General features: G+C 29.2%; 1 protein-coding gene across 5 annotated transcripts in view; it reads left to right on the top strand.

Annotated features, from left to right (window-relative positions):
• Kank (KN motif and ankyrin repeat domain-containing protein 2 kank) overlaps window positions 1–27,024 on the top strand; it is a 190,253-nt gene that overhangs the window by 65,074 nt on the left and 98,155 nt on the right. Inside the window, exon 2 of one of the 5 annotated variants that reach the window (XM_073957536.1) lies at window positions 3,423–3,696. The exons of the other annotated variants lie outside the window; for them this stretch is intronic. Within the exon in view, the coding sequence (XP_073813637.1) occupies window positions 3,584–3,696 (113 nt within the window). The 5' untranslated portion in view covers window positions 3,423–3,583. The remainder of the gene's footprint in view (window positions 1–3,422; window positions 3,697–27,024) is intronic. 5 annotated transcript variants of the gene reach the window in all.

The raw sequence follows: 27,024 nt of genomic DNA, 5'->3' as shown, positions 1-27,024 counted from the left end.
AGACCCTTTGTGAAGGCAAGGGTACTTCTATAGACCCCTTCTGAAAGAAAGGGCGCTCCTATAGATTCTTCTGAAAGAAAGGGTACTTCTATAGACCCATTCTGAAAGAAAGGGTGCTTCTGTAGACCCTTTCTGAAAGAAAGGGTGCTTCTGTAGACCCTTTCTGAAAGAAAGGTTACTTCTATAGACCCCTTCTGAAAGAAAGGGTGCTCCTATAGACCCCTTCTGAAAGAAAGGGTGCTCCTATAGACCCTTTGTGAAAGAAAGGGTGCTTTTAAAGACCCTTTATGAAGGAAAGGGTACTTCTATAGAAACCTTCTGAAAGAAAGGGTGCTCCTATAGATTCTTCTGAATGAAAGGGTGCTCCTATAGATTCTTCTGAATGAAAGGATGCTCCTATAGATTCTTCTGAATGAAAGGATGCTCCTATATATTCTTCTGAATGAAAGGGTGCTCCTATAGACCCTTTGTGAAAGAAAGGGTGCTTTTAAAGACCTATTATGAAGGAAAGGGTACTTCTATAGAAACCTTCTGAAAGAAAGGGTGCTCCTATAGATTTTTCTGAATGAAAGGGTGCTCCTATAGATTCTTCTGAATGAAAGGGTGCTTCTATAGACCCTTTCTGAATGAAAGGGTGCTTCTATAGACCCTTTCTGAATGAAAGGATGCTTTTAAAGACCCTTTATGAAAGAAAAGGGTACTTCTATAGACCCCTTCTGAAAGAAAGGGTGGTCCTATAGATTCTTCTGAATGAAAGGGTGCTTCTATAGACCCTTTCTGAAGGACTGTCAGTGACAGCTCCCAGAGTGGGTACTTTAGGTCCGTCCCCTCCCGACACTACCGTCCCGTCAACCGTTGGCTGGGTTGCCCCAGACTTGGTATTAGATTTTGAATCTGAAGAATTGTCCTTAGGCATTGCATTGTTGTCATCAATCGAATTAGTTTTGGTTTTGGTTGGTTTTTTGTTTAAATTTTTGCTCTCCATACGTCATAGATTTAGTGGGTCCTATAGATTCTTCTGAATGAAAGGGTGCTTCCATAGACCCTTTCTGAAGGAAAGGGTACCTCTATAGACCCCTTCTGAAAGAAAGGGTGCTCCTATATATTCTTCTGAATGAAAGGGTGCTTCCATAGGCGCTTTCTGAATTAAAGGGTGCTTCTATTGACCCTTTTTGAAAAAAGGGTACTTCTATAGACCCCTCCTGAATGAAAGGGTACTTCTATAGACCCCTTCTGAATGAAATGGTTCTTCTATAGACCTCTTCTGAATGAAAGGGTACTTCTATAGACCCTTTCTGAATGAATAGGTGCTTCTATGGACCCTTTCTGAAAGAATAGGTGCTTCTATAGACCCTTTCTGAATGAATAGGTGCTTCTATGGACCCTTTCTGAAAGAATAGGTGCTTCTATGGACCCTTTCTGAAAGAATAGGTGCTTCTATAGACCCTTTCTGAAAAAATAGGTGCTTCTATATACCCTTTCTGAAAGGAGTGGTGCTTCTATATACACTTTCTGAAAGAAGGGATGCTTCTATAGACCCTTTCTGAAAGAAGAGGTGCTTCTATAGACCCTTTTTGAAAGAAAGGATGTTTCTATAGATCCTTTCTGAAAGAATGGGTGCTTTTAAATACCCTTTATGAAAGAAAGGGTGCTTCTATAGACTCTCTCTGAAAGAGAGGGTGCTTCTATAGACCCTCTCTGGAAGAAAGGGTGCTTCTACAGAACCTTTCTGAAAGAAAGGATGTTTCTATAGATCCTTTCTGAATGAAAGGGTGCTTCTATAAACACTCTCTGAAAGAAAGGGTGCTTCTATAAACACTCTCTGAAAGAAAGGGTGCTTCTATAAACACTCTCTGAAAGAAAGGGTGCTTCTATAGCCCCTCTCTGAAAGAAAGGGTGCTTCTACAGAACCTTTCTGAAAGAAAGGATGTTTCTATAGATCCTTTCTGAAAGAATGGGTGCTTTTAAATACCCCTTATGAAAGAATGGGTGTTTCTATAGACCCTTTATGAAAGAATGGGTGTTTCTATAGACCCTTTCTGAAACAAAGGGCGCTTCTATATACACTTTCTGAAAGAAGGTGTACTTCTATAGACCCTTTCTGAAAAAAGGATGTTTCTATAGAAACTTTCTGAAAGAAAGCGTGTTTCTATAGACCCTTTCTAAAACAAAGGTTGCTTCTATAGGCCCTTTCTGAAGCTGATGTGGAGCTCTTGTTCTGTAAACTAGAAATTTTACTACAAAAAAAAAACGACTTCTGAACAACATAATTTGTTTATAAAAATTTTTAAGCTTTCTATTAGGCTTTTAACGTTTTGAGGAATATAAAAATTCTTCGCAGAGAAAAACTGAATACGTCAAACATTCTTAGATAAGACCTCAGGCCTTTTTTTTGAAATGAACTTTAGTTTTCTAATTGGAGTTATGAGGTGTCATTAGAGAAGACCCTAACAAGAGAAATGTTCAAATATTTTTTGAGAAGACATTCTAAATTTTTCTTTAGTAAATCTCGATCTTTGAGAGATGTCTGTGAATCTGTAGAAGGTATCTGGTCTGCCAATAAAAGACTTCAAATCAATTTAGAAAACCCTCAGTTCTTATAGAGTATCTTAAGTCTGCTCAGAGAAGTCTTTAAGTATTCCTGTGTTTTAGATTAGTCCCTAAGAAAATATTATGCAGATAGACGCAGAGAATTCAAACAGGTCGAAGCAGTCGGTTGACCGTTTTAAGTTTGTTTATACTTTTTTAATTTAGTTCAAAGAATTTGATGTTCGGTGCCATTGTCCCATCAATTAGCAATATAGTATTTATGAAGTATACAAATCGCAAAATTATGCAGCAAGAATTAAAGCTCCATAATGATCAGCAGCTATATAAAGATTGAAAGCATCATTAAAATAAATAGAATTGAATCATAGAACCGGTTACATTAGAAACATATAAAATACAATAAAAAATTAGCAAACAAATCAAGCAAATGCATTGAATAAGACAAAGTCTTAAAAATTAAAAAAAGCAATCAATTAGTATTTTAAAGCCAACACTCAAGATGTTCAGAAATTCAAAACCCGTCGAGGATGATAATAATAATGATAAATGATTATTCAAATGTGAAGTGAAGAATGAATAAAACACGAATGTGAAGCACAACAAAAAATATTAAAAATTAATAAAACATACCCTAATAATCATTAAGTTGGTTTAGTGATGTGAAAAATGGCCAAATAAATTTATTTATGATTAAATAATTCAACTTGAATTTTTACTCGATTTTTCGATTGCGCGTTAATAAAGTGCGAAGTTTGTTATTGTTTTAAAAGGAAAATCAATACCATTTGCAATGATTCAATATTTGATTGACTGGTGATTAAAAAAAAAATATTTATGAACTCTTTTTTCCAACGCTTCTATTTTTTTCTTAGGAAACAACAAAACAAAAATGTTATCAAACCGCAAATAAAAAATTACAACAACTTAATATAATTGAAAAATTATCTAACAGAAAATAATTTAATTAATAAAAAAGTGGCAAAATAAAAAAACAAACCTACGTAAAAAAGTAAACAAAAACAAAACAGTTACCATGTCTACTTTGGTGGTTTGTGAAAATGAATCACGAGACGATTGGCAAAATTTCAACGATAAATTGAAAGATTTGCAACCTCAAGAACAGGAAGCAGTTAAGAAATTTTGGAGGTAATCATATTTTTTTCTAAATTTATTTATTTTGTTTTTCTTATGTAAGCAAGTTTCTGCTTTTGTTTTGGAACCAGAATCCGTAGCAAAAAATGGTAACACATCTGTTACATAGAATTATTGAAAATACCTTTGTTTGTTGCTTTTGTTGTTGTTCGGAATTCATTAGTGATTTATTTGGAAGTTGTTAGTTAGCCCAGCTGTTTTGTTTGGAATGCTAAGCTTGCTGTTTGTTTTCTCGGTTTCTTGTTTGGGCGTTAAAAACTATTCTCCTCTTCTGGTTCTGCTTAAATCTGTGTCGCTTTATTCATAGATTTTTTCCTTTGCGGCTCACAAAGAATATTTTGTGCATAATTTAAATAAATATATGCAAACATATTTATCAATTTTTATATTTTATTTATGAGATTCGCTGCTAATGGTTCTTAATCAACATTCTTAAGGAAAAGGTAAAATTAAAAATAAATAAATTTTAAAAATAGTTTTATTTTTTTGGGAATATTTTAAAGAACCGGAAATTTATTAAGACATTTTGATCTACGAGAAATTTTATATGAGAATTTTTTTCTATAGAAAAAAACCTCGGACCTGGGGTCTGAGATTTTTTTTTTAGAAAATAACCTACGACCTGGGGTCTGAGAATTTTTTTCTATAGAAAAAACCTCTGACCTGGGGTCTGAGAATTTTTTTCCATAGAAAAAAACCTCCGACCTGGGGTCTGAGAATTTTTTTTCTATAGAAAAAAACCTCCGACCTGGGGTCTGAGAATTTTTTTTCTATAGAAAAAAACCTCCGACCTGGGGTCTGAGCATTTTTTTCCTATAGAAAAAAACCTCCGACCTGGGGTCTGAGCATCTTTTTTCTATAGAAAAAAACCTCCGACCTGGGGTCTGAGCATCTTTTTTCTATAGAAAAACCTCCGACCTGGGGTCTGAGAATTTTTTCTATAGAAAAAAACCTCCGACCTGGGGTCTGAGAATTTTTTTCTATAGAAAAAAACCTCCGAACTGGGGTCTGAGAATTTTTTTCTATAGAAGAAACCTCTGACCTGGAGTCTGAGAATTTTTTTCTATAGAAAAAAACCTCCGACCTGGGGTCTGAGAATTTTTTTCAATGGTGTTTGAGAACTTTTTTCTATAGAAAAAAAACCTCCGACCTGGGGTCTGAGAATTTTTTTTCTATAGAAAAATACCTCCGACCTGGGGTCTGAGAATTTTTTTCTATAGAAAAAACCTCCGACCTGGGGTCTGAGAATTTTTTTCTATAGAAAAAAACCTCCGACCTGGGGTCTGAGAATTTTTTTCTATAGAAAAAAACCTCCGACCTGGGGTCTGAGAATTTTTTTCTATAGAAAAAAACCTCCGACCTGGGGTCTGAGAATTTTTTTCTATAGAAAAAAACCTCCGAACTGGGGTCTGAGAATTTTTTTCTATAGAAGAAACCTTTGACCTGGAGTCTGAGAATTTTTTTCTGTAGAAAAAAACCTCCGACCTGGGGTCTGAGAATTTTTTTCAATGGTGTTTGAGAACTTTTTTCTATAGAAAAAAACCTCCGACCTGGGGTCTGAGAATTTTTTTTCTATAGAAAAATACCTCCGACCTGGGGTCTGAGAATTTTTTTCTATAGAAAAAACCTCCGACCTGGGGTCTGAGAATTTTTTTCTATAGAAAAAAACCTCCGACCTGGGGTCTGAGAATTTTTTTCTATAGAAAAAAAACCTCCGACCTGGGGTCTGAGAATTTTTTTCTATAGAAAAAAAACCTCAGACCTGTGGTCTGAGAATTTTTTTCTATAGAAAAAAATCCGACAGGAAGCAGTTAAAAAATTTTTGGAGGTTATCGACCTGTCGTCTGAGAATTTTTTTCTGTAGAAAAAATTCCGATCTGGGTCTGAGAATTTTTTCTATAGAAAAGAACTCCGATCTAGGATGTGAGAATATTTTCTATAGAAAAACTCCGACCTGGGTTCTGAGAATTTTTTTCTATAGAAAAACAGTGTACAACCTGGGGTCTGAGAATTTTTTTCTGTAGAAAAAGATTCCTACCTGGGGTCTGGGAATTTTTTATAGAAAAAATACTCCGGCGTTTTGCGGCATAATAATTACTTTGATTCACGATTTTGAGAAGTTTTTTTTTTTTTTAAATTCACGAATATTGAAAATTTGTTTTAAAAAATCCACGAATATACATTTTTTTTTTAATTTCCGCGAATATTGAAAACAAGCTTTAAAAAATCCTTAGAGAGAAAAAATATATAATTAAAAATAATGTTTTAAAAATAAATTTAATTTTTCGGAATTTTTTATATAACCGGAAATAAATTGAATAAATTGGAAAAAATTTTAAAAAAGCAAACAAATACTTCAAAAATATCAAAATAATTTGTTTCCTTAGACTTGGGGTCTAAGAATTTTTTCTATAAAAAATACTCCGACCTGGGGTCTGAGAATTTTTCTATAGAAAGACGGTCTACGACCTAGAGTCTGAGAATTTTTTTATAGAAAAAAACCCTACGTTTTGTGGCATAAAAATTACTTTAAAAATTCACGAGTTTGAAAAGTTATGTTTTCAGTCCACAAAAATTGAAAATTTATTTTAAAAAATCCACGAATATTGGTTTTTTAAATATCCACGAATGTTAAAAAAAAATCTGTAAGAAATCCACGAATACTGAAAAAATTTCGTTTAAAAGTCCACGAATATTGATTTTTTTAAATAAACAAAAATTCTTTAAAAATTCACGAATATTGAAAAAAATTCTTTAAATATCGGCGAATATTGAACAAATTTTCTTTAAAAATCCGAGAATATTAAAAAAAATTCTTTAAAAATCCACGAATACTGAAAAAATTTCGTTTAAAAGTCCACGAATATTGATTTTTTTAAATAAACAAAAATTCTTTAAAAATCCACGAATATTGAAAAAAAATTCTTTAAATATCGGCGAATATTGAACAAATTTTCTTTAAAAATCTGAGAATATTAAAAAAAATCTTTAAAAATCCACGAATATTGAAAAATTTGTTAAAAAATCCACGATTATTTAAAAAATCCATTGTTATTGAAAAAATATTATTGAAAAAAAAAAAATCCACGATTATTGAAAAAAATTATTTAAAAAATTACCGATTATTTATAAAGTCCATGATTATTAAAAAATATTATTTAAAAAATCATTGTGAATTTGTTTGTGGTTTTTTAAATACTTGTTGCCCCAAAGTAGTGGATTTTTAAAATAGTCTTTCATGCCTCAAAATGTTGGTTTTTAAAATAATTTTTATGCCTCAAAATTGTGTTTTTTAATAACTTTTGTGATCGAAATCGTGGATTTTAAAATAATTGTTTTTTAAAGAATTTTTGTAGCCACGAGTCGTCGGATTTTTTTTAAGAATATTTGTAGCAACAAGGCGTAAATCGTTTAAAGAATATTTGTAGCCACAAGTCGTGGATTTTTAAAGATTTTTTGTTGCCACAAGTCGTGGATCTTTTTTTTAAAATGTTGTAGCCACAATTCGTGAATTTTTTTAAAGATTTTTTATTGCCACAAATCGTTGATTTTTTTAAGATTTTTGTAGCCACAAGTCGCTGATTTTTAATTATTTCTTGTAGCCACAAACCCTTGATTTTTTTTAAAGATTTTTGTAGCCATAAGTCGTAGACTTTTTAAAGATTTCTTGTAGCGACAAGTCACGGATTTTTAAAGATTTCTTGTAGCCACAAGTCATGGATTTTGTAAAGATTTCTTGTAGTCACAACTCGTGGATTTTTTAACGATTTTTTGCAACCACAACTCGTGGATTGTTAAAAAAAACTAGAAAACGTAGATTTAAAAAAAAAATTAACGAGGATATCCTGTATATTTTAAAGAATTTTTGAACAATGAAATCGTAGATTTTTTAAAGAAATTTTTGAACCAAGAAATCGTGGATTTTTAAAATAATTTTTTGAACCAGGAAATCGTAAATTTTGAAAATAATTTTTTGAAGCAGGAAATCGTAAATTTTTAAAATAATTTTTGAAGCAGGAAATCGTAAATTTTTAAAATAATTTTTTAACCAAAAAATCGGGGGTTTTTTGGGCAGGAAATCGTAGATTTTTTTAAAGAATTTTTTAATCAACTTCTGTTGTTTGTTTAAAGAAATTTGTAGACCAAAAATCGTGGCTTCTTAAAAAGTTTTTGATGCGCCAAAACGTTTTTTAAGAATTTTTTGAACTAAGAAATCGTTAATTTTTTAAAGATTTTTTTCAACCAAAAAATTGTTGAATTTTTAAATATCTGTTTGAACCAAAAATGGTGGATTAAAAAAATTTAGAACCAAAAACGTGGATTTTTTAAAAAAACTTCTTTCTACTATTTTTAAAGAATTTTTCATGACGTTAAATTGTTGATTTTAAAGAATTTTTTATGACTTTAAATAATTTTTCTTGACTTTAAATTATCGATTTTTAAAGCATTTTTTGAACCATGCAATTTTTTCTCCTATTTTTAAGATTTTTGTGATTTTTTAAGAATTGTTCATAGCTTAAAACCGTGGATTTTTAAAGAATGTTCCTTAACCAAAATTGTGGATCTTTGAAAAAAAAATCTTTCGGAGAATTTTCTTGGATTTTTTTAATAATTTTTCGGAGATTTTTTAAAGAATTTATTGGAGATTTTTTAAAGAGTTTTAGAAGATTTTTTAATAATTTTTATAGGATTTTTTAAAGAATTTTTCGTGGATTTTTTAAAGAAATTGCGGGGATTTTTTAAATAATTCTTCGGGTTTTTAAAGAATTCTTCAGATACATTTAAAAGGAATTTTTCGGGGATTTTTTAAAGAAATTTTCGGGGTTTTTTTAAAAAAAAATTAAGGATTTTTTTATTTTGAAAGAACAATTTCATGACGTTAAATTGTTGATTTTAAAGAATTTTTTATGACTTTAAATAATTTTTCTTGACTTTAAATTATCGATTTTTAAAGCATTTTTTGAACCATGCAATTTTTTCTCCTATTTTTAAGATTTTTGTGATTTTTTAAGAATTGTTCATAGCTTAAAACCGTGGATTTTTAAAGAATGTTCCTTAACCAAAATTGTGGATCTTTGAAAAAAAAATCTTTCGGAGAATTTTCTTGGATTTTTTAAATAATTTTTCGGAGATTTTTTAAAGAATAATAATTTTAATAATTTTTATAGGATTTTTTAAAGAATTTTTCGTGGATTTTTTAAAGAAATTTCGGGGATTTTTTAAATAATTCTTCGGGTTTTTAAAGAATTCTTCAGATACATTTAAAAGGAATTTTTCGGGGATTTTTTAAAGAAATTTTCGGGGTTTTTTAAAAAAAAAATTAAGGATTTTTTTATTTTGAAAGAACAATTTTGGATTTTTTAAAGAAGTTTGAAAATAAAATTGCTATTTTTTTAAAGAATTTTAAAACTAAAATAGTGGATTTTTTTAAAGAATTTCTCCTTACCCTCGTTGTGGATTTTTGGCATTTTTAAGCTAACAGTTTTGGATTTTTAAACTTTTTGAAAATGAAACTGGTGGATTTTTTAAAGAATTTTATAACTATAATCCTGTATTTTTTGGCCATTTTTATAGTGATATTTGAATTAGTTCTCTTTTCGAGTTGAGCTGTTTATGACCTGTATATTTAGAGAATTTTTCCTTACCCAAATCGTGGATTTTTTAAAGAATTTTTGGGAATTTGTTGCAAAGAAATTTCTGGGATTTTTAAAGAATTTTTCGGGATTTTTTTAAAGATTTTTTTGGGTATTTTTACAGAATCTTTAGAGATTTTTAAAAGAATTTCCTAAAGAAATTTTTACGGTATTTTTTAGAGAATTATTCAACGAATTTTCGTGGATTTTTTAAAGAATTTTTTTTTTGGGCCAGGAAATCGTGGTTTTTTTAAAGAATTTTTGAATCAAAAGAATGTCATTTTTTAAGATTTTTCAATATTTTTCTTGGCTTCTTTTAAAGAATTTTCATTAACCAAAATTGTGGATCTTTGAAAAAAATTTTCGGAGAATTTTATTGGATTTTTAAAATAATTTTTTGCAGATTTTTTAAAGAATTTATTGGAGATTTTTTAAAGAGTTTTAGAAGATTTTTTTAGGAATTGTTATAGGATTTATTAAAGAATTTTTTCGTGGATTTTTAAAGAATGTTCGGGTATTTTGTTTAAAGAATTCTTCTGGTTTTTTTTAATAATTTTTCAGATTCTTTTTTTTAAAGAGTTTTTAGGGATTTTTTAAAAGAATTTTTTGGGGGTTTTTTAAAAACAATTTTGGACTTTTTAAAGAAGTTTAAAAATAAAGTTGGCATTTTTTAAAGAATTTTAAAACTAAAATAGTGGATTTTTTAAAGAATTTGTCCTTACCCTAATTGTGGATTTTTTTTGGAATTTCTAAACTAACGATTTTGGATTTTTAAGATTTTAGAAAATTAAATTGGTGGATTTTTTGAAGAATTTTATAACAACAATCCTTTATATTTAGAGAATTTTTCCTTACCCAAACCGTGGATTTTTTAAAGAATTTTTCAGGAATTTTTTTGCAAAGAATTTTCGGGGATTTTGTAAAGAATTTTTCGGGCATTTTTTTAAAAGAATTTTTCGGATATTTTTAAAAAAAAATTTGGAGATTTTTTCAAAGAAATTTCTGGTATTTTTTAAAGAATTTTTGCAGTATTTTTTATAGAATTTTTTAACGAATTTTCGTGGATTTTTTAAAGAATTTCGTGGATTTTTTTAAGAATTTTTGAATTAATTCTCTTTTCGAGTTGAGCTTTTATAACAACAATCCTTTATATTTAGAGAATTTTTCCTACGCAAACCGTGGATTTTTTTAAAGAATTTTTCAGGAATTGTTTTGCAAAGAATTTTCGGGGATTTTATAAAGAATTTTTTGGGCATTTTTTAAAAGAATTTTTCGGATATTTTTAAAAAAAAATTTTCAGATTTTTTCAAAGAAATTTCTGGTATTTTTTTAAAGAATTTTTTGCAGTATTTTTTAGAGAATTTTTTAACAAATTTTCGTGGATTTTTTAAAGAATTTTTCGGGAATTTTTGTTTTAAAGAATTTTTCGACCGTTTTTAAATAATTTTATTTTTCGTTGATTTTTTAAAGAATATTCTGGGATGTTTTTAAGAATTTGTTTGGTATTTGTGAACAAATTTTTCGTGGATTTGTTTAAAGAATTTTTTGGGAATTTTTTTAAAGAATTTTATGTGGCATTTTGGGGCAGAATTTTTAAAATAAAATTTGATCCAAAATCGTGGATGTTTCAATTAATTTTTTAAGTAGTTGATTTTTTACATTTTTTGGGGATTTAAAAATATTTTTATAACTCTTTTGCATCCCAAAATTAGATCTTCTTAATGGGTCATTATTTGGAATATTTTCCTTTTACTTGAAGAGTCTTTTCTTCTATTAAAATTCTCAAATCCCAAAGGTGCTAATCTCAAAATAAATCTTTAATAAATCTGTCCTCTATTGACTAATTATGTTCTCTGTCCCTGAGGATGACCTTAAACCATTTAAAATAAAACAAATTAATTTATTTGAAAACAAAATATTGTATTGATTTCAGTTACACAATTTAAACCCAGTGACCCTTTACAACAAATTTCAAAAAGTCATAAAAATCTAATAACAATCATCTGAATGTAAAATAAAACCACATATGTAAAAGCATGTAAAACCACATATGTAAGAAGACTTGTAATTATGGATGGATGGATTCCCCATGGATTTCTTCATCACGAACATGAAGTCAAAAACAGCAGAAGCTTCTGCAAGACTAAATGTTCGTGACATAACATAAGGCAGAAGAAGCAAACACACACGTGCCAGATGCCATGTTGGGACTACCCACTGGGCCTGAGGAAGACATTTGAGGAATATGCCAGAAACACAACTGCTGTGGAAAAGTATTTAAAGAAATTTGTGAATGAAAAACTTTTGGAAAAGAAAAAAAATTAGTGGCCAGACAAATATTTGGGGAATTTTTAAGAAACTGGACCAAAAAATGATAAAGAATGAAATATTTCTTGTTTATTTAAAAACTGTTTTGACACTCTTTCCTGCTGCTTACAAAGGCCATCTGGGAAATGGAAAGAAATGTGCGAATGGAGGCGGCTGGCATGGCACATGTCTCCCATAACATATGGAATGTGTGTGTACATATTGGGGGAAATTCTTAAGCAGAGAATGAGGGAGAGATTTGTTTTCTTTATCCCCTATGACAGGAAATATCTATTTTGGAATTTCTGTTTTGTCACATGCAACAGCAACAAAGATAAAAGAGGAAATTCCATGTAATTTTTTATTATTTTTCCAAGAAAACATGCAATTTGAATTAATTCTCCCAGCATTTATTTGAAAATTTTAATTACTTTTAAGAAACTCACGTTTCCGTCCGCTAACCTGATGTCAACACTTAAAAGTATTTTGTTGTTAATTTAACCTGCCGACAGACATTTCTCGTTTCGAGTGATTAATGAGGAATGAAATATCATTGATTTGATTTTCGTGTTTAAAACCAAAGATTGACAGATTGCGTGCAAAATCTTGAAATCACTTCTTTCGAAATCAAATTCTTGAGAGAACATGCAAGACACTTAAGCAAAGCATGCATGCAAGCATGTTTTTAATGAACTCAAAGAGTCATGTTGCCACATTCAGGACATAATCATAGCCGCCAGCTTCCATAGACACACACACACACAGGTAATGATTTATGTCATTAGCAGTCAAAGTTATTGGTCGTTTTTAGCACGAAGTACAGAAAAAAAGTTATAGCTCATCATCATGAGGCAAAAAAGTGGATTTTTAAAAGAATTGTTCTAAGACCAAAACGTGGATTTTTTAAAGAATTTTCCTAAGACCCAAAAACTTGGATTTTTTAAAGAATTTTTCTTAGACCAAAAACGAACATTTTTTTAAAGAATTTTCCTAAGACCAAAAATGTGGATTTTTTAAAGAATTTTTCTAAGACCAACAACGTGGATTTTTTAAAGAATTTTTCTAAGACCAACCACGTGGATTTTTTAAAGAAATTTTCTTATGCCAAGAACGTGGATTTTTTAAAGAATTTTTCTAAGACCAACAACGTGGATTTTTTAAAGAAATTTTCTAAGACCAACAACGTGGATTTTTTAAAGAATTTTTCTAAGACCAACAACGTGGATTTTTTAAAGAATTTTTCTAAGACCAACAACGTGGATTTTTTAAAGAATTTTTCTAAGACCAACAACGTGGATTTTTTAAAGAATTTTTCTAAGACCAACAACGTGGATTTTTTAAAGAATTTTTCTAAGACCAACAACGTGGATTTTTTAAAGAATTTTTCTAAGACCAACAACGTGGATTTTTTAAAGAATTTTTCTAAGACCAACAACGTGGATTTTTTAAAGAATTTTTCTAAGACCAACAACGTGGATTTTTTAAAGAATTTTTCTAAGACCAACAACGTGGATTTTTTAAAGAATTTTTCTAAGACCAAAACGATGTTTTTTTTAAAGAATTTTTCTAAGACCAACAACGTGGATTTTTTAAAGAATTTTTCTAAGAATATAAAATTTTAAAGAATTTTTCTAAGAATTTAAAATTTTAAAGAATTTTTCTAAGAATTTAAAATTTTAAAGAATTTTTCTAAGAATTTAAAATTTTAAAGAATTTTTCTAAGAATTTAAAATTTTAAAGAATTTTTCTAAGAATTTAAAATTTTAAAGAATTTTTCTAAGAATTTAAAATTTTAAAGAATTTTTCTAAGGCCAACAACGTGGATTTTTTAAAGAATTTTTCTAAGACCAACAACGTGGATTTTTTAAAGAATTTTTCTAAGACCAACAAGGTAGATTTTTTGAAGAATTTTTCTAAGACCAAAAACGTGGATTTTTTAATGAATTTTTCTAAGACTAACAAGGTAGATTTTTTAAAAAAGTTTTCTAAGACCAAAACGTGGATTTTTTAAAGAATTTTTCTAAGACCAAAACGATGTTTTTTTTAAAGAATTTTTCTAAGACCAAAACTTGGATTTTTTAAAGAATTTTTCTAAGACCAAAACGTGGATTTTTTAAAGAATTTTTCTAAGACCAAAACGTGGATTTTTTAAAGAATTTTTCTAAGACTAACAACGTGGATTTTATAAAGAATTTTTCTAAGACCAACAACGTGGATTTTTTAAAGAATTTTTCTAAGACCAAAACGTGGATTTTTTAAAGAATTTTTCTAAGACCAAAACGTGGATTTTTTAAAGAATTTTTCTAAGACCAAAACGTGGATTTTTTAAAGAATTTTTCTAAGACCAAAAAAGGGGGGTTTTTTAATGAATTTTTCCAAGACCAACAACGTGGATTTTTTAAAGAATTTTTCCAAGACCAACAACGTGGATTTTTTAAAGAATTTTTCCAAGACCGACAACGTGGATTTTTTAAAGAATTTTTCCAAGACCGACAACGTGGATTTTTTAAAGAATTTTTCTAAGACCAAAACCTGGATTTTTTAAAGAATTTTTCCAAGACCAAAACGTGGATTTTTTAAAGAATTTTTCTAAGACCAAAACGTGGATTTTTTAAAGAATTTTTCTAAGACCCAAACGTGGATTTTTTAAAGAATTTTTCTAAGACCAAAACGTGGATTTTTTAAAGAATTTTTCTAAGACCCAAATGTGGATTTTTAAAGAATTTGTCTATGACCAAAACGTGGATTTTTTAAAGAATTTTTCTAAGACCAAAACGTGGATTTTTTAAAGAATTTTTCTAAGACCAAAACGTGGATTTTTTAAAGAATTTTTCTAAGACCAAAACGTGGATTTTTTAAAGAATTTTTCTAAAACCAAAACGTGGATTTTTTAAAGAATTTTTCTAAGACCAAAACGTGGATTTTTTAAAGAATTTTTCTAAGACCAAAACGTGGATTTTTTTAAGAATTTTTCTAAGACCAAAACGTGGATTTTTTTAAGAATTTTTCTAAGACCAAAACTTGGATTTTTTAAAGAATTTTTAGAAAACCAAAACGTGGATTTTTTAAAGAATTTTTAGAAGACCAAAACGTGGATTTTTTAAAGAAATTTTAGAGGACCAAATCGTGTATTTTTTGAAGAATTTTTAGAGGACCAAAACGTGGATTTTTTAAAGAATTTTTCTAAGACCAAAACGTGGATTTTTTAAAGAATTTTTCTAAGACCAACAACGTGGATTTTTTAAAGAATTTTTCTAAGACCAAAACGTGGATTTTTTAAAGAATTTTTCTAAGACCAACAACGTGGATTTTTTAAAGAATTTTTCTAAGACCAACAACGTGGATTTTTTAAAGAATTTTTCTAAGACCAACAACGTGGATTTTTTAAAGAATTTTTCTAAGACCAACAACGTGGATTTTTTAAAGAATTTTTCTAAGACCAACAACGTGGATTTTTTAAAGAATTTTTCTAAGACCAACAACGTGGATTTTTTAAAGAATTTTTCTAAGACCAACAACGTGGATTTTTTAAAGAATTTTTCTAAGACCAACAACGTGGATTTTTTAAAGAATTTTTCTAAGACCAACAACGTGGATTTTTTAAAGAATTTTTCTAAGACCAACAACGTGGATTTTTAAAGAATTTTTCTAAGACCAACAACGTGGATTTTTGAAAGAATTTTTCTAAGAGCAACAACGTGGATTTTTTAAAGAATTTTTCTAAGACCAACAACGTGGATTTTTTAAAGAATTTTTCTAAGACCAACAACGTGGATTTTTTAAAGAATTTTTCTAAGACCAACAACGTGGATTTTTTAAAGAATTTTTCTAAGACCAACAACGTGGATTTTTTAAAGAATTTTTCTAAGACCAACAACGTGGTTTTTTTAAAGAATTTTTCTAAGACCAACAACGTGGATTTTTTAAAGAATTTTTCTAAGACCAACAACGTGGATTTTTTAAAGAATTTTTCTAAGACCAACAACGTGGATTTTTTAAAGAATTTTTCTAAGACCAACAACGTGGATTTTTTAAAGAATTTTTCTAAGACCAACAACGTGGATTTTTTAAAGAATTTTTCTAAGACCAAAACGTGGATTTTTTAAAGAATTTTTCTAAGACCAACAACGTGGATTTTTTAAAGAATTTTTCTAAGACCAAAACGTGGATTTTTTAAAGAATTTTTCTAAGACCAACAACGTGGATTTTTTAAAGAATTTTTCTAAGACCAACAACGTAGATTTTTTAAAGAAATTTTCTAAGACCAACAACGTGGATTTTTTAAAGAATTTTTCTAAGACCAACAACGTGGATTTTTTAAAGAATTTTTCTAAGACCAACAACGTGGATTTTTTAAAGAATTTTTCTAAGACCAACAACGTGGATTTTTTAAAGAATTTTTCTAAGACCAACAACGTGGATTTTTTAAAGAATTTTTCTAAGACCAACAACGTGGATTTTTAAAGAATTTTTCTAAGACCAACAACGTGGATTTTTGAAAGAATTTTTCTAAGAGCAACAACGTGGATTTTTTAAAGAATTTTTCTAAGACCAACAACGTGGATTTTTTAAAGAATTTTTCTAAGACCAACAACGTGGATTTTTTAAAGAATTTTTCTAAGACCAACAACGTGGATTTTTTAAAGAATTTTTCCAAGACCAACAACGTGGATTTTTTAAAGAATTTTTCTAAGACCAACAACGTGGATTTTTTAAAGAATTTTTCCAAGACCAACAACGTGGATTTTTTAAAGAATTTTTCCAAGACCAACAACGTGGATTTTTTAAAGAATTTTTCCAAGACCAACAACGTGGATTTTTTAAAGAATTTTTCTAAGACCAACAACGTGGATTTTTTAAAGAATTTTTCCAAGACCAACAACGTGGATTTTTTAAAGAATTTTTCTAAGACCAACAACGTGGATTTTTTAAAGAATTTTTCTAAGACCAACAACGTGGATTTTTTAAAGAATTTTTCTAAGACCAACAACGTGGATTTTTTAAAGAATTTTTCTAAGACCAACAACGTGGATTTTTTAAAGAATTTTTCCAAGACCAACAACGTGGATTTTTTAAAGAATTTTTCTAAGACCAACAACGTGGATTTTTTAAAGAATTTTTCCAAGACCAACAACGTGGATTTTTTAAAGAATTTTTCCAAGACCAACAACGTGGATTTTTTAAAGAATTTTTCCAAGACCAACAACGTGGATTTTTTAAAGAATTTTTCTAAGACCAACAACGTGGATTTTTTAAAGAATTTTTCCAAGACCAACAACGTGGATTTTTTAAAGAATTTTTCTAAGACCAACAACGTGGATTTTTTAAAGAATTTTTCTAAGACCAACAACGTGGATTTTTTAAAGAATTTTTCTAAGACCAACAACGTGGATTTTTTAAAGAATTTTTCTAAGACCAACAACGTGGATTTTTTAAAGAATTTTTCTAAGACCAACAACGTGGATTTTTTAAAGAATTTTTCTAAGACCAACAACGTGGATTTTTTAAAGAATTTTTCTAACACCAACAACGTGGATTTTTTAAAGAATTTTTCTAAGACCAACAACGTGGATTTTTTAAAGAATTTTTCTAAGACCAACAACGTGGATTTTTTAAAGAATTTTTCTAACACCAACAACGTGGATTTTTTAAAGAATTTTTCTAACACCAACAACGTGGATTTTTTAAAGAATTTTTCTAACACCAACAACGTGGATTTTTTAAAGAATTTTTCTAAGACCAACAACGTGGATTTTTTAAAGAATTTTTCTAAGACCAACAACGTGGATTTTTTAAAGAATTTTTCTAAGACCAACAACGTGGATTTTTAAAGAATTTTTCTAACACCAACAACGTGGATTTTTTAAAGAATTTTTCTAACACCAACAACGTGGATTTTTTAAAGAATTTTTCTAAGACCAACAACGTGGATTTTTTAAAGAATTTTTCTAACACCAACAACGTGGATTTTTTAAAGAATTTTTCTAAGACCAACAACGTGGATTTTTTAAAGAATTTTTCTAAGACCAACAACGTGGATTTTTTAAAGAATTTTTCTAAGACCAACAACGTGGATTTTTTAAAGAATTTTTCTAAGACCAACAACGTGGATTTTTTAAAGAATTTTTCTAAGACCAACAACGTGGATTTTTTAAAGAATTTTTCTAAGACCAACAACGTGGATTTTTTAAAGAATTTTTCTAAGACCAACAACGTGGATTTTTTAAAGAATTTTTCTAACACCAACAACGTGGATTTTTTAAAGAATTTTTCTAAGACCAACAACGTGGATTTTTTAAAGAATTTTTCTAAGACCAACAACGTGGATTTTTTAAAGAATTTTTCTAAGACCAACAACGTGGATTTTTTAAAGAATTTTTCTAAGACCAACAACGTGGATTTTTTAAAGAATTTTTCTAAGACCAACAACGTGGATTTTTTAAAGAATTTTTCTAAGACCAACAACGTGGATTTTTTAAAGAATTTTTCTAAGACCAACAACGTGGATTTTTTAAAGAATTTTTCTAAGACCAACAACGTGGATTTTTTAAAGAATTTTTCTAACACCAACAACGTGGATTTTTTAAAGAATTTTTCTAACACCAACAACGTGGATTTTTTAAAGAATTTTTCTAAGACCAACAACGTGGATTTTTTAAAGAATTTTTCTAACACCAACAACGTGGATTTTTTAAAGAATTTTTCTAAGACCAACAACGTGGATTTTTTAAAGAATTTTTCTAAGACCAACAACGTGGATTTTTTAAAGAATTTTTCTAAGACCAACAACGTGGATTTTTTAAAGAATTTTTCTAACACCAACAACGTGGATTTTTTAAAGAATTTTTCTAAGACCAACAACGTGGATTTTTTAAAGAATTTTTCTAAGACCAACAACGTGGATTTTTTAAAGAATTTTTCTAAGACCAACAACGTGGATTTTTTAAAGAATTTTTCTAAGACCAACAACGTGGATTTTTTAAAGAATTTTTCTAAGACCAACAACGTGGATTTTTTAAAGAATTTTTCTAAGACCAACAACGTGGATTTTTTAAAGAATTTTTCTAAGACCAACAACGTGGATTTTTTAAAGAATTTTTCTAAGACCAACAACGTGGATTTTTTAAAGAATTTTTCTAAGACCAACAACGTGGATTTTTTAAAGAATTTTTTTAAGACCAAAACGTGGATTTTTTAAAGAATTTTTCTAAGACCAAAACGTGGATTTTTTTAAGAAATTTTAGAGGACCAAATCGTGGATTTTTTGAAGAATTTTTAGAGGACCAAAACGTGGATTTTTTAAAGAATTTTTCTAAGACCAAAACGTGGATTTTTTAAAGAATTTTTCTAAGACCAACAACGTGGATTTTTTAAAGAATTTTTCTAAGACCAAAACGTGGATTTTTTAAAGAATTTTTCTAAGACCAACAACGTGGATTTTTTAAAGAATTTTTCTAAGACCAACAACGTAGATTTTTTAAAGAATTTTTCTAAGACCAACAACGTGGATTTTTTAAAGAATTTTTCTAAGACCAACAACGTGGATTTTTTAAAGAATTTTTCTAAGACCAACAACGTAGATTTTTTAAAGAATTTTTCTAAGACCAACAACGTGGATTTTTTAAAGAATTTTTCTAAGACCAACAACGTGGATTTTTTAAAGAATTTTTCTAAGACCAACAACGTGGATTTTTTAAAGAATTTTTCTAAGACCAACAACGTGGATTTTTTAAAGAATTTTTCTAAGACCAACAACGTGGATTTTTTAAAGAATTTTTCTAAGACCAACAACGTGGATTTTTTAAAGAATTTTTCTAAGACCAACAACGTGGATTTTTTAAAGAATTTTTCTAAGACCAACAACGTGGATTTTTTAAAGAATTTTTCTAAGACCAACAACGTGGATTTTTTAAAGAATTTTTCTAAGACCAACAACGTGGATTTTTTAAAGAATTTTTCTAAGACCAACAACGTGGATTTTTTAAAGAATTTTTCTAAGACCAACAACGTGGATTTTTTAAAGAATTTTTCTAAGACCAACAACGTGGATTTTTTAAAGAATTTTTCTAAGACCAACAACGTGGATTTTTTAAAGAATTTTTCTAAGACCAACAACGTGGATTTTTTAAAGAATTTTTCTAAGACCAACAAGGTGGATTTTTTAAAGAATTTTTCTAAGACCAACAACGTGGATTTTTTAAAGAATTTTTCTAAGACCAACAACGTGGATTTTTTAAAGAATTTTTCTAAGACCAACAACGTGGATTTTTTAAAGAATTTTTCTAAGACCAACAACGTGGATTTTTTAAAGAATTTTTCTAAGACCAACAACGTGGATTTTTTAAAGAATTTTTCTAAGACCAACAACGTGGATTTTTTAAAGAATTTTTCTAAGACCAACAACGTGGATTTTTTAAAGAATTTTTCTAAGACCAACAACGTGGATTTTTTAAAGAATTTTTCTAAGACCAACAACGTGGATTTTTTAAAGAATTTTTCTAAGACCAACAACGTGGATTTTTTAAAGAATTTTTCTAAGACCAACAACGTGGATTTTTTAAAGAATTTTTCTAAGACCAACAACGTGGATTTTTTAAAGAATTTTTCTAAGACCAACAACGTGGATTTTTTAAAGAATTTTTCTAAGACCAACAACGTGGATTTTTTAAAGAGTTTTTCTAAGACCAACAACGTGGATTTTTTAAAGAATTTTTCTAAGACCAACAACGTGGATTTTTTAAAGAATTTTTCTAAGACCAACAACGTGGATTTTTTAAAGAATTTTTCTAAGACCAACAACGTGGATTTTTTAAAGAATTTTTCTAAGACCAACAACGTGGATTTTTTAAAGAATTTTTCTAAGACCAACAACGTGGATTTTTTAAAGAATTTTTCTAAGACCAACAACGTGGATTTTTTAAAGAATTTTTCTAAGACCAACAACGTGGATTTTTTAAAGAATTTTTCTAAGACCAACAACGTGGATTTTTTAAAGAATTTTTCTAAGACCAACAACGTGGATTTTTTAAAGAATTTTTCTAAGACCAACAACGTGGATTTTTTAAAGAATTTTTCTAAGACCAACAACGTGGATTTTTTAAAGAATTTTTCTAAGACCAACAACGTGGATTTTTTAAAGAATTTTTCTAAGACCAACAACGTGGATTTTTTAAAGAATTTTTCTAAGACCAACAACGTGGATTTTTTAAAGAATTTTTCTAAGACCAACAACGTGGATTTTTTAAAGAATTTTTCTAAGACCAACAACGTGGATTTTTTAAAGAATTTTTCTAAGACCAACAACGTGGATTTTTTAAAGAATTTTTCTAAGACCAACAACGTGGATTTTTTAAAGAATTTTTCTAAGACCAACAACGTGGATTTTTTAAAGAATTTTTCTAAGACCAACAACGTGGATTTTTTAAAGAATTTTTCTAAGACCAACAACGTGGATTTTTTAAAGAATTTTTCTAAGACCAACAACGTGGATTTTTTAAAGAATTTTTCTAAGACCAACAACGTGGATTTTTTAAAGAATTTTTCTAAGACCAACAACGTGGATTTTTTAAAGAATTTTTCTAAGACCAACAACGTGGATTTTTTAAAGAATTTTTCTAAGACCAACAACGTGGATTTTTTAAAGAATTTTTCTAAGACCAACAACGTGGACTTTTTAAAGAATTTTTTTGAGACCAAAAACGTGGATTTTTAAAGAATTTTCCTACGACCAAAACGTGGATTTTTTAAAGAATTTTTCTAAGACCAAAACGTGGATTTTTTAAAGAATTTTTCTAAGACCAAAAACGTGGATTTTTAATGAATTTTCCTACGACCAAAACGTGGATTTTTTAAAGAATTTTTCTAAGACCAAAACGTGGATTTTTTAAAGAATTTTTCTAAGACCAACAACGTGGATTTTTTAAAGAATTTTTCTAAGACCAACAACGTGGATTTTTTAAAGAATTTTTCTAAGACCAACAACGTGGATTTTTTAAAGAATTTTCCTAAAACCAACAACGTGGATTTTTTTTAGGTTTTTATTATAGCTCCTCACCCATTCCACGTTGCCTTTGATTTTCGCTTCTGTTGCATCTACATTTGTGATATTAAAATGAAAAATATTCAAATTCAACTAAGCGAAAAATAGTTTTCAAATAAGAAAAAAAATCCAATTTAATGAGGGCTTCTTCTGTGGGCTGTTAGTAAATTATAATTAATGGCATATTGCGGCAATCGTTAAGATCAAATCATAATTCATCAACGCTGGCGCATAGCATCAGTTTCCCTGCTATCCCACTACAATGGCGACAACTTTTGTGATTATGGGCCATTCCACAGCTACAAATAAGTAGGCGTTTTGGAGGGAAATGCATAGTAAATAAATCTATTTTATGAATATAATGTGTTGTATTCCCGAAACGGAAGTTGTTAAATTTGTCACATTACACAAAGCCCCTTTTGTAATTCAAACTCTCCCCTTCTTCCCACTCCTAATCTTTACAACTAAATTTATATCTAAAAACTGTATTTAGTTTATTGACAACTTTGTCACTTTTGTCTATTTCTTTTTATCTGTTGATTGGTTGCTGCTTGTCTTCTAAAACGAAACGTCCCACATTTGCTGCTTCTTTTTTGCCTGCGGCATCTTCAAATGCTTGCCTACATCTTCCCTTAGTTGTGAGATTTTTTTGGGGGGAATTTCTTTTTTTGTCGTTGTGATTCATTTTTTTACAAATATCTCATATTTGTTGTTTTTGTTGTTGCTGCTGCAGACATTGTTAATCTTTTGATGAGTGATTTATATACGGATAAAGTAACGACATGTACGAAAACAAAATATTCGTGAAAAAAATGAAGAAGAAAAAATGGCCCTGCTCCGTGTGTGTTCTGCCTGACAACAATGTTGCAAAAAGGCTTAAAACGCTCAAAAAAGTAATTTATCTTAAAGAGAAGTATGGGAAAAATAAATTACATATAGTAAATGTCTAGAGAAAGCAATAATAGATGACAAATGGGGTCATGTACTCGCTCTACCATCGAGAGATACAAGGTAATGAAAAGACTCGAAAAGAAAATCGGAACATTTCTTAAAAGCATTTTTTATTTAGTCGCCAAAGAATGTCCTGAGAATTTATTTTAAAAATTACTAAATTTTTTATATCAAATATTAAGGGACCTAAAAAATCTTTAAAAATCCAAGATTAAGGAACTCAAAGTCCAAGATTTTGAGACTCAAGGATGCTTAAAAAATCCACGTTTTATTGGCTCAAGAATGCCAAGAAGATATCTTTAAAAAATGCCCATAAAATATTTTTCAAAAATCTACGTTTTATTGGCTCAGGAATGTCCATAAAATATCTTTAAAAAATCCACGTTTAATTGGCTCAGGAATGCCCATAAAATATCTTTAAAAAATCCACGCTTTAGGGACTCTACAATGCCCATAAAATATCTTTAAAAGATCCACGTTATGTTGGCTCAGGAATGCCTACAAAATATCTTTAAAAAATACACGCTTTAGGGGCTCAAAAAAAATGTCTTTCTGAAAGACAAATTCTTTAAAAAAATTAAAAAATTCATTGAAAAATCCACGTTTTGGGACGTAGAAAAATTCTTTAAAAAATCCATGTTTTGGGACGTAGAAAAATTCTTTAAAAAATTAAAAAATTCATTGAAAAATCCACGTTTTGGGACGTAGAAAAATTCTTTAAAAAATCCACGTTTTGGGACGTAGAAAAATTCGTTAAAAAATCCACGTTTTGGGACGTAGAAAAATTCGTTAAAAAATCCACGTTTTGGGACGTAGAAAAATTCTTTAAAAAATCCACGTTTTGGGACGTAGAAAAATTCGTTAAAAAATCCACGTTTTGGGACGTAGAAAAATTCTTTAAAAAATCCACGTTTTGGGACGTAGAAAAATTCTTTAAAAAATCCACGTTTTGGGACGTAGAAAAATTCTTTAAAAAATCCACGTTTTGGGACGTAGAAAAATTCTTTAAAAAATCCACGTTTTGGGACGTAGAAAAATTCTTTAAAAAATCCACGTTTTGGGACGTAGAAAAATTCTTTAAAAAATCCACATTTTGGGACGTAGAAAAATTCTTTAAAAAATCCACGTTTTGGGACGTAGAAAAATTCTTTAAAAAATCCACGTTTTGGGACGTAGAAAAATTCTTTAAAAAATCCACGTTTTGGGACGTAGAAAAATTCTTTAAAAAATCCACGTTTTGGGACGTAGAAAAATTCTTTAAAAAATCCACGTTTTGGGACGTAGAAAAATTCTTTAAAAAATCCACGTTTTGGGACGTAGAAAAATTCTTTAAAAAATCCACTTTTTGGGACGTAGAAAAATTCTTTAAAAAATCCACGTTTTAGTTAAAAAAATTCTTTAAAAAATCCACGTTTTGGGACGTAGAAAAATTCTTTAAAAAATCCACGTTTTACGACGTAGAAAAATTCTTTAAAAAATCCACGTTTTGCGACGTAGAAAAATTCTTTAAAAAATCCACGTTTTGCGACGTAGAAAAATTCTTTAAAAAATCCACGTTTTGCGACGTAGAAAAATTCTTTAAAAATTCCACGATTTGGTCGTAGGAATATTCTTAAAAATTCCAAGTTTTTGGTCTTAGAAAAATTCTTGAAAAATCCAAGTTTTGGTGTTACAAAAATTCTTAAAAAATTCACGTTTTTGGTCGTAGGAAAATTCTTTAAAAAATCCACCCTTTTGATCATAGGAAAATTTTTAAAAAAATCCACGCTTTTGGACTTAGGGAAATTCTTATAAATCCATGTTTTTGGTTTTAGAAAAATTCTTTAAAAAATCCACGGTTTTTGGTTTTAGAAAAATTCGTCAAAAAAGCCACTGTTTGGTCCTAGAAAAATTTTTAAAAAAAAATTAGGTTTTTTGTCCAAGAACAATTCATTAAAAAATCCATGTTTTTGGTCTTAGTTTTCTAAGTTTTCTTTAAAAAATCCACGTTTTGGTCGTAGGAAAGTTCTTTAAAAAATCCACGTTTTTGATCTTAGAAAATTTCTTTAAAAAATCCAAGTTTTGGTCGTAGGAAAGTTCTTAAAAAATTTCACGTTTTCGGTCTTAGAAAAATTCTTTAAAAAATCCAAGTTTTTAGTGTTACAAAAATTCTTTAAAAATGCACGTTTATGGTCTTAGAAAAATTCTTTAAAAATCCACTTTTTTGTCTTAGAAAAATTCTTTAAAAAATCCGCGTTTTTTGGTCTTAGAAACATTTTTTTTTAAATTAACGTTTTTGTCCTTAGAAAAATTCTTTAAAAAAAATCAAGGTTTTTGGTCTTATAAAAAATGTAGGTTTTTTGTCTAAGAACAATTCATTAAAAAATCCATGTTTTTGGTCTTAGTTTTCTAAGTTTTCTTTAAAAAATCCACGTTTTCTGTCGTAGGAAAATTCTCTAAAAATCCACGTTTTTGGTGTTACAAAAAATCTAGAAAAATTCCATGTGTTGGTCGTAGAAAAATTATTTAAAAATCCACGTTTTTAGTCTTAGAAAAATTCCGTAAAAATACACGTTTTTGTAGGTTTGTTTTGGTCAAAATTTGTGCATTTTGTTCTCTTTCAGATTATCCATATTTTACATGGTTTTGGTCTTTTATTCCGCCCTCTTTTGTGGTCTTCTATAAATGTACGAACTCTTCTGAAGGTCTACAGACCTTCATGTGGAAGATCTTCATGTAGAGAATCTATTGATTTTCCAGTAGAAGTTCTGATGATCTACCTGTAGAAGATCTAGTGATCTCGAGAAAACTTACCGGTCTTCTATGAGAAGATATGCCGATCTTCGGGAGAAGATCTACTGACCTTCTATGGAAAGAGTTACTGATGTTCCTGGAGAAGATCTACGTATCATCCATGAGAACATTAATTGATATTTTAAGAGGAGATCTACTGATTTTCTATAGAAGGATCTACTGATCTTCCATAGAAGGAGAACTAGTGATCTTCCACAGAAGAAGATCGAGTGATTTTCTATAAAAAAGTCAATCAAACGTCTATGAGAAGATCAATGGGTTTTCTATGACAATATTTATTGATCTTCTTTGAGAGGATCATGTGATCTTCTATAAGAAGATCAAGTGATCTTCTTTGAGAAGATCATGTGATCCTCTATAAGAAGATCAAGTGATCCTCTATAAGAAGATCAAGGGATCTTCTATAAGAAGATCAAGTGATCTTCAATGAGAATATCAAGTCATCTTCTATGAGAAGATTAATTGATCTTCTATATGAAGATCAAGTGATCTTCTATATGAAGATATATGAAGATCAAGTGATCTTCTATATGAAGATCAAGTGATCTTCTATGAGAAGATTAAATAAGGTTTTGAGAAAAGATCAAGTGATCTTCTATGAGAATATTAAGTGATCTTCTAAGAGAATCTCAAGTGATCTTTTATGAGAATATCAAGTGAACTTCTATGAGAAGATCAAGTGATCTTCTATGAGAAGATCAAGTGATCTTCTATAAAAAGATTAATTGATCTTCTGTAAGAAGATCAAGTGGTACTCCATGATATTCCATGAGAATATCAAGTGATCTTCTATGATAGGATCATGTGATCCTCTATAAGAAGATCAAGTGATCTTCTTTGAGAAGATCATGTGATCCTCTATAAGAAGATCAAGCGATCTTCTATAAGAAGATCAAGTGATCTTCGATGAGAAGATCAAGTGATCTTCTATGAGGAAATCAAGTGATCTTCTATGAGAAGATCAAGTGGTCTTCTATGAGAATGTGAAGTGATCTTCCAGAAGAAGATCCAGTGATATTCTATGAGAAGATCAAGTGATATTCTATGAGAAGATCAAGTGGTCTTCTATGAGAAGATCAAGTGGTATTTTATGTGAAGAAGAAGTGGTCTTCTATGAGAAGATCAACTGGTCTTCTATGAGAAGATCAAGTGATCATCTATTAGAATATGAAGTGATCTTCTATGAGAAGTTTAAGTGGTCTTCTATGAGAAGATCAACTGGTCTTCTATGAGAAGATCAAGTGATCATCTATTAGAATATGAAGTGATCTTCTATGAGAAGTTTAAGTGGTCTTCTATGAGAATATCCAGTGACCTTCTAGAAGAAGATCCAGTGATCTTCTATGAGAAGATTAAGTGGTCTTCTATGAGAAGATCAACTGGTCTTCTATGAGAAGATCAAGTGATCATCTATTAGAATATGAAGTGATCTTCTATGAGAAGTTTAAGTGGTCTTCTATGAGAATATGAAGTGATCTTCTAGAAGAAGATCCACTGATCTTCTATGAGAAGATCAAGTGGTCTTCTATGAGAAGATCAACTGGTCTTCTATGAGAAGATCAAGTGGTCTTCTATGAGAATATTAAGTGATTTTCTAGA

Source organism: Musca autumnalis, unplaced genomic scaffold (genome assembly GCF_047663935.1).
Source record: "Musca autumnalis isolate F117 unplaced genomic scaffold, ASM4766393v1 scaffold_5, whole genome shotgun sequence".
NCBI classification, from domain to species: Eukaryota; Metazoa; Arthropoda; class Insecta; order Diptera; family Muscidae; genus Musca; species Musca autumnalis.
The sequence above is the reverse complement of the archived record's forward strand: the minus strand, read 5'-3'. Positions and strand labels throughout refer to the sequence as shown.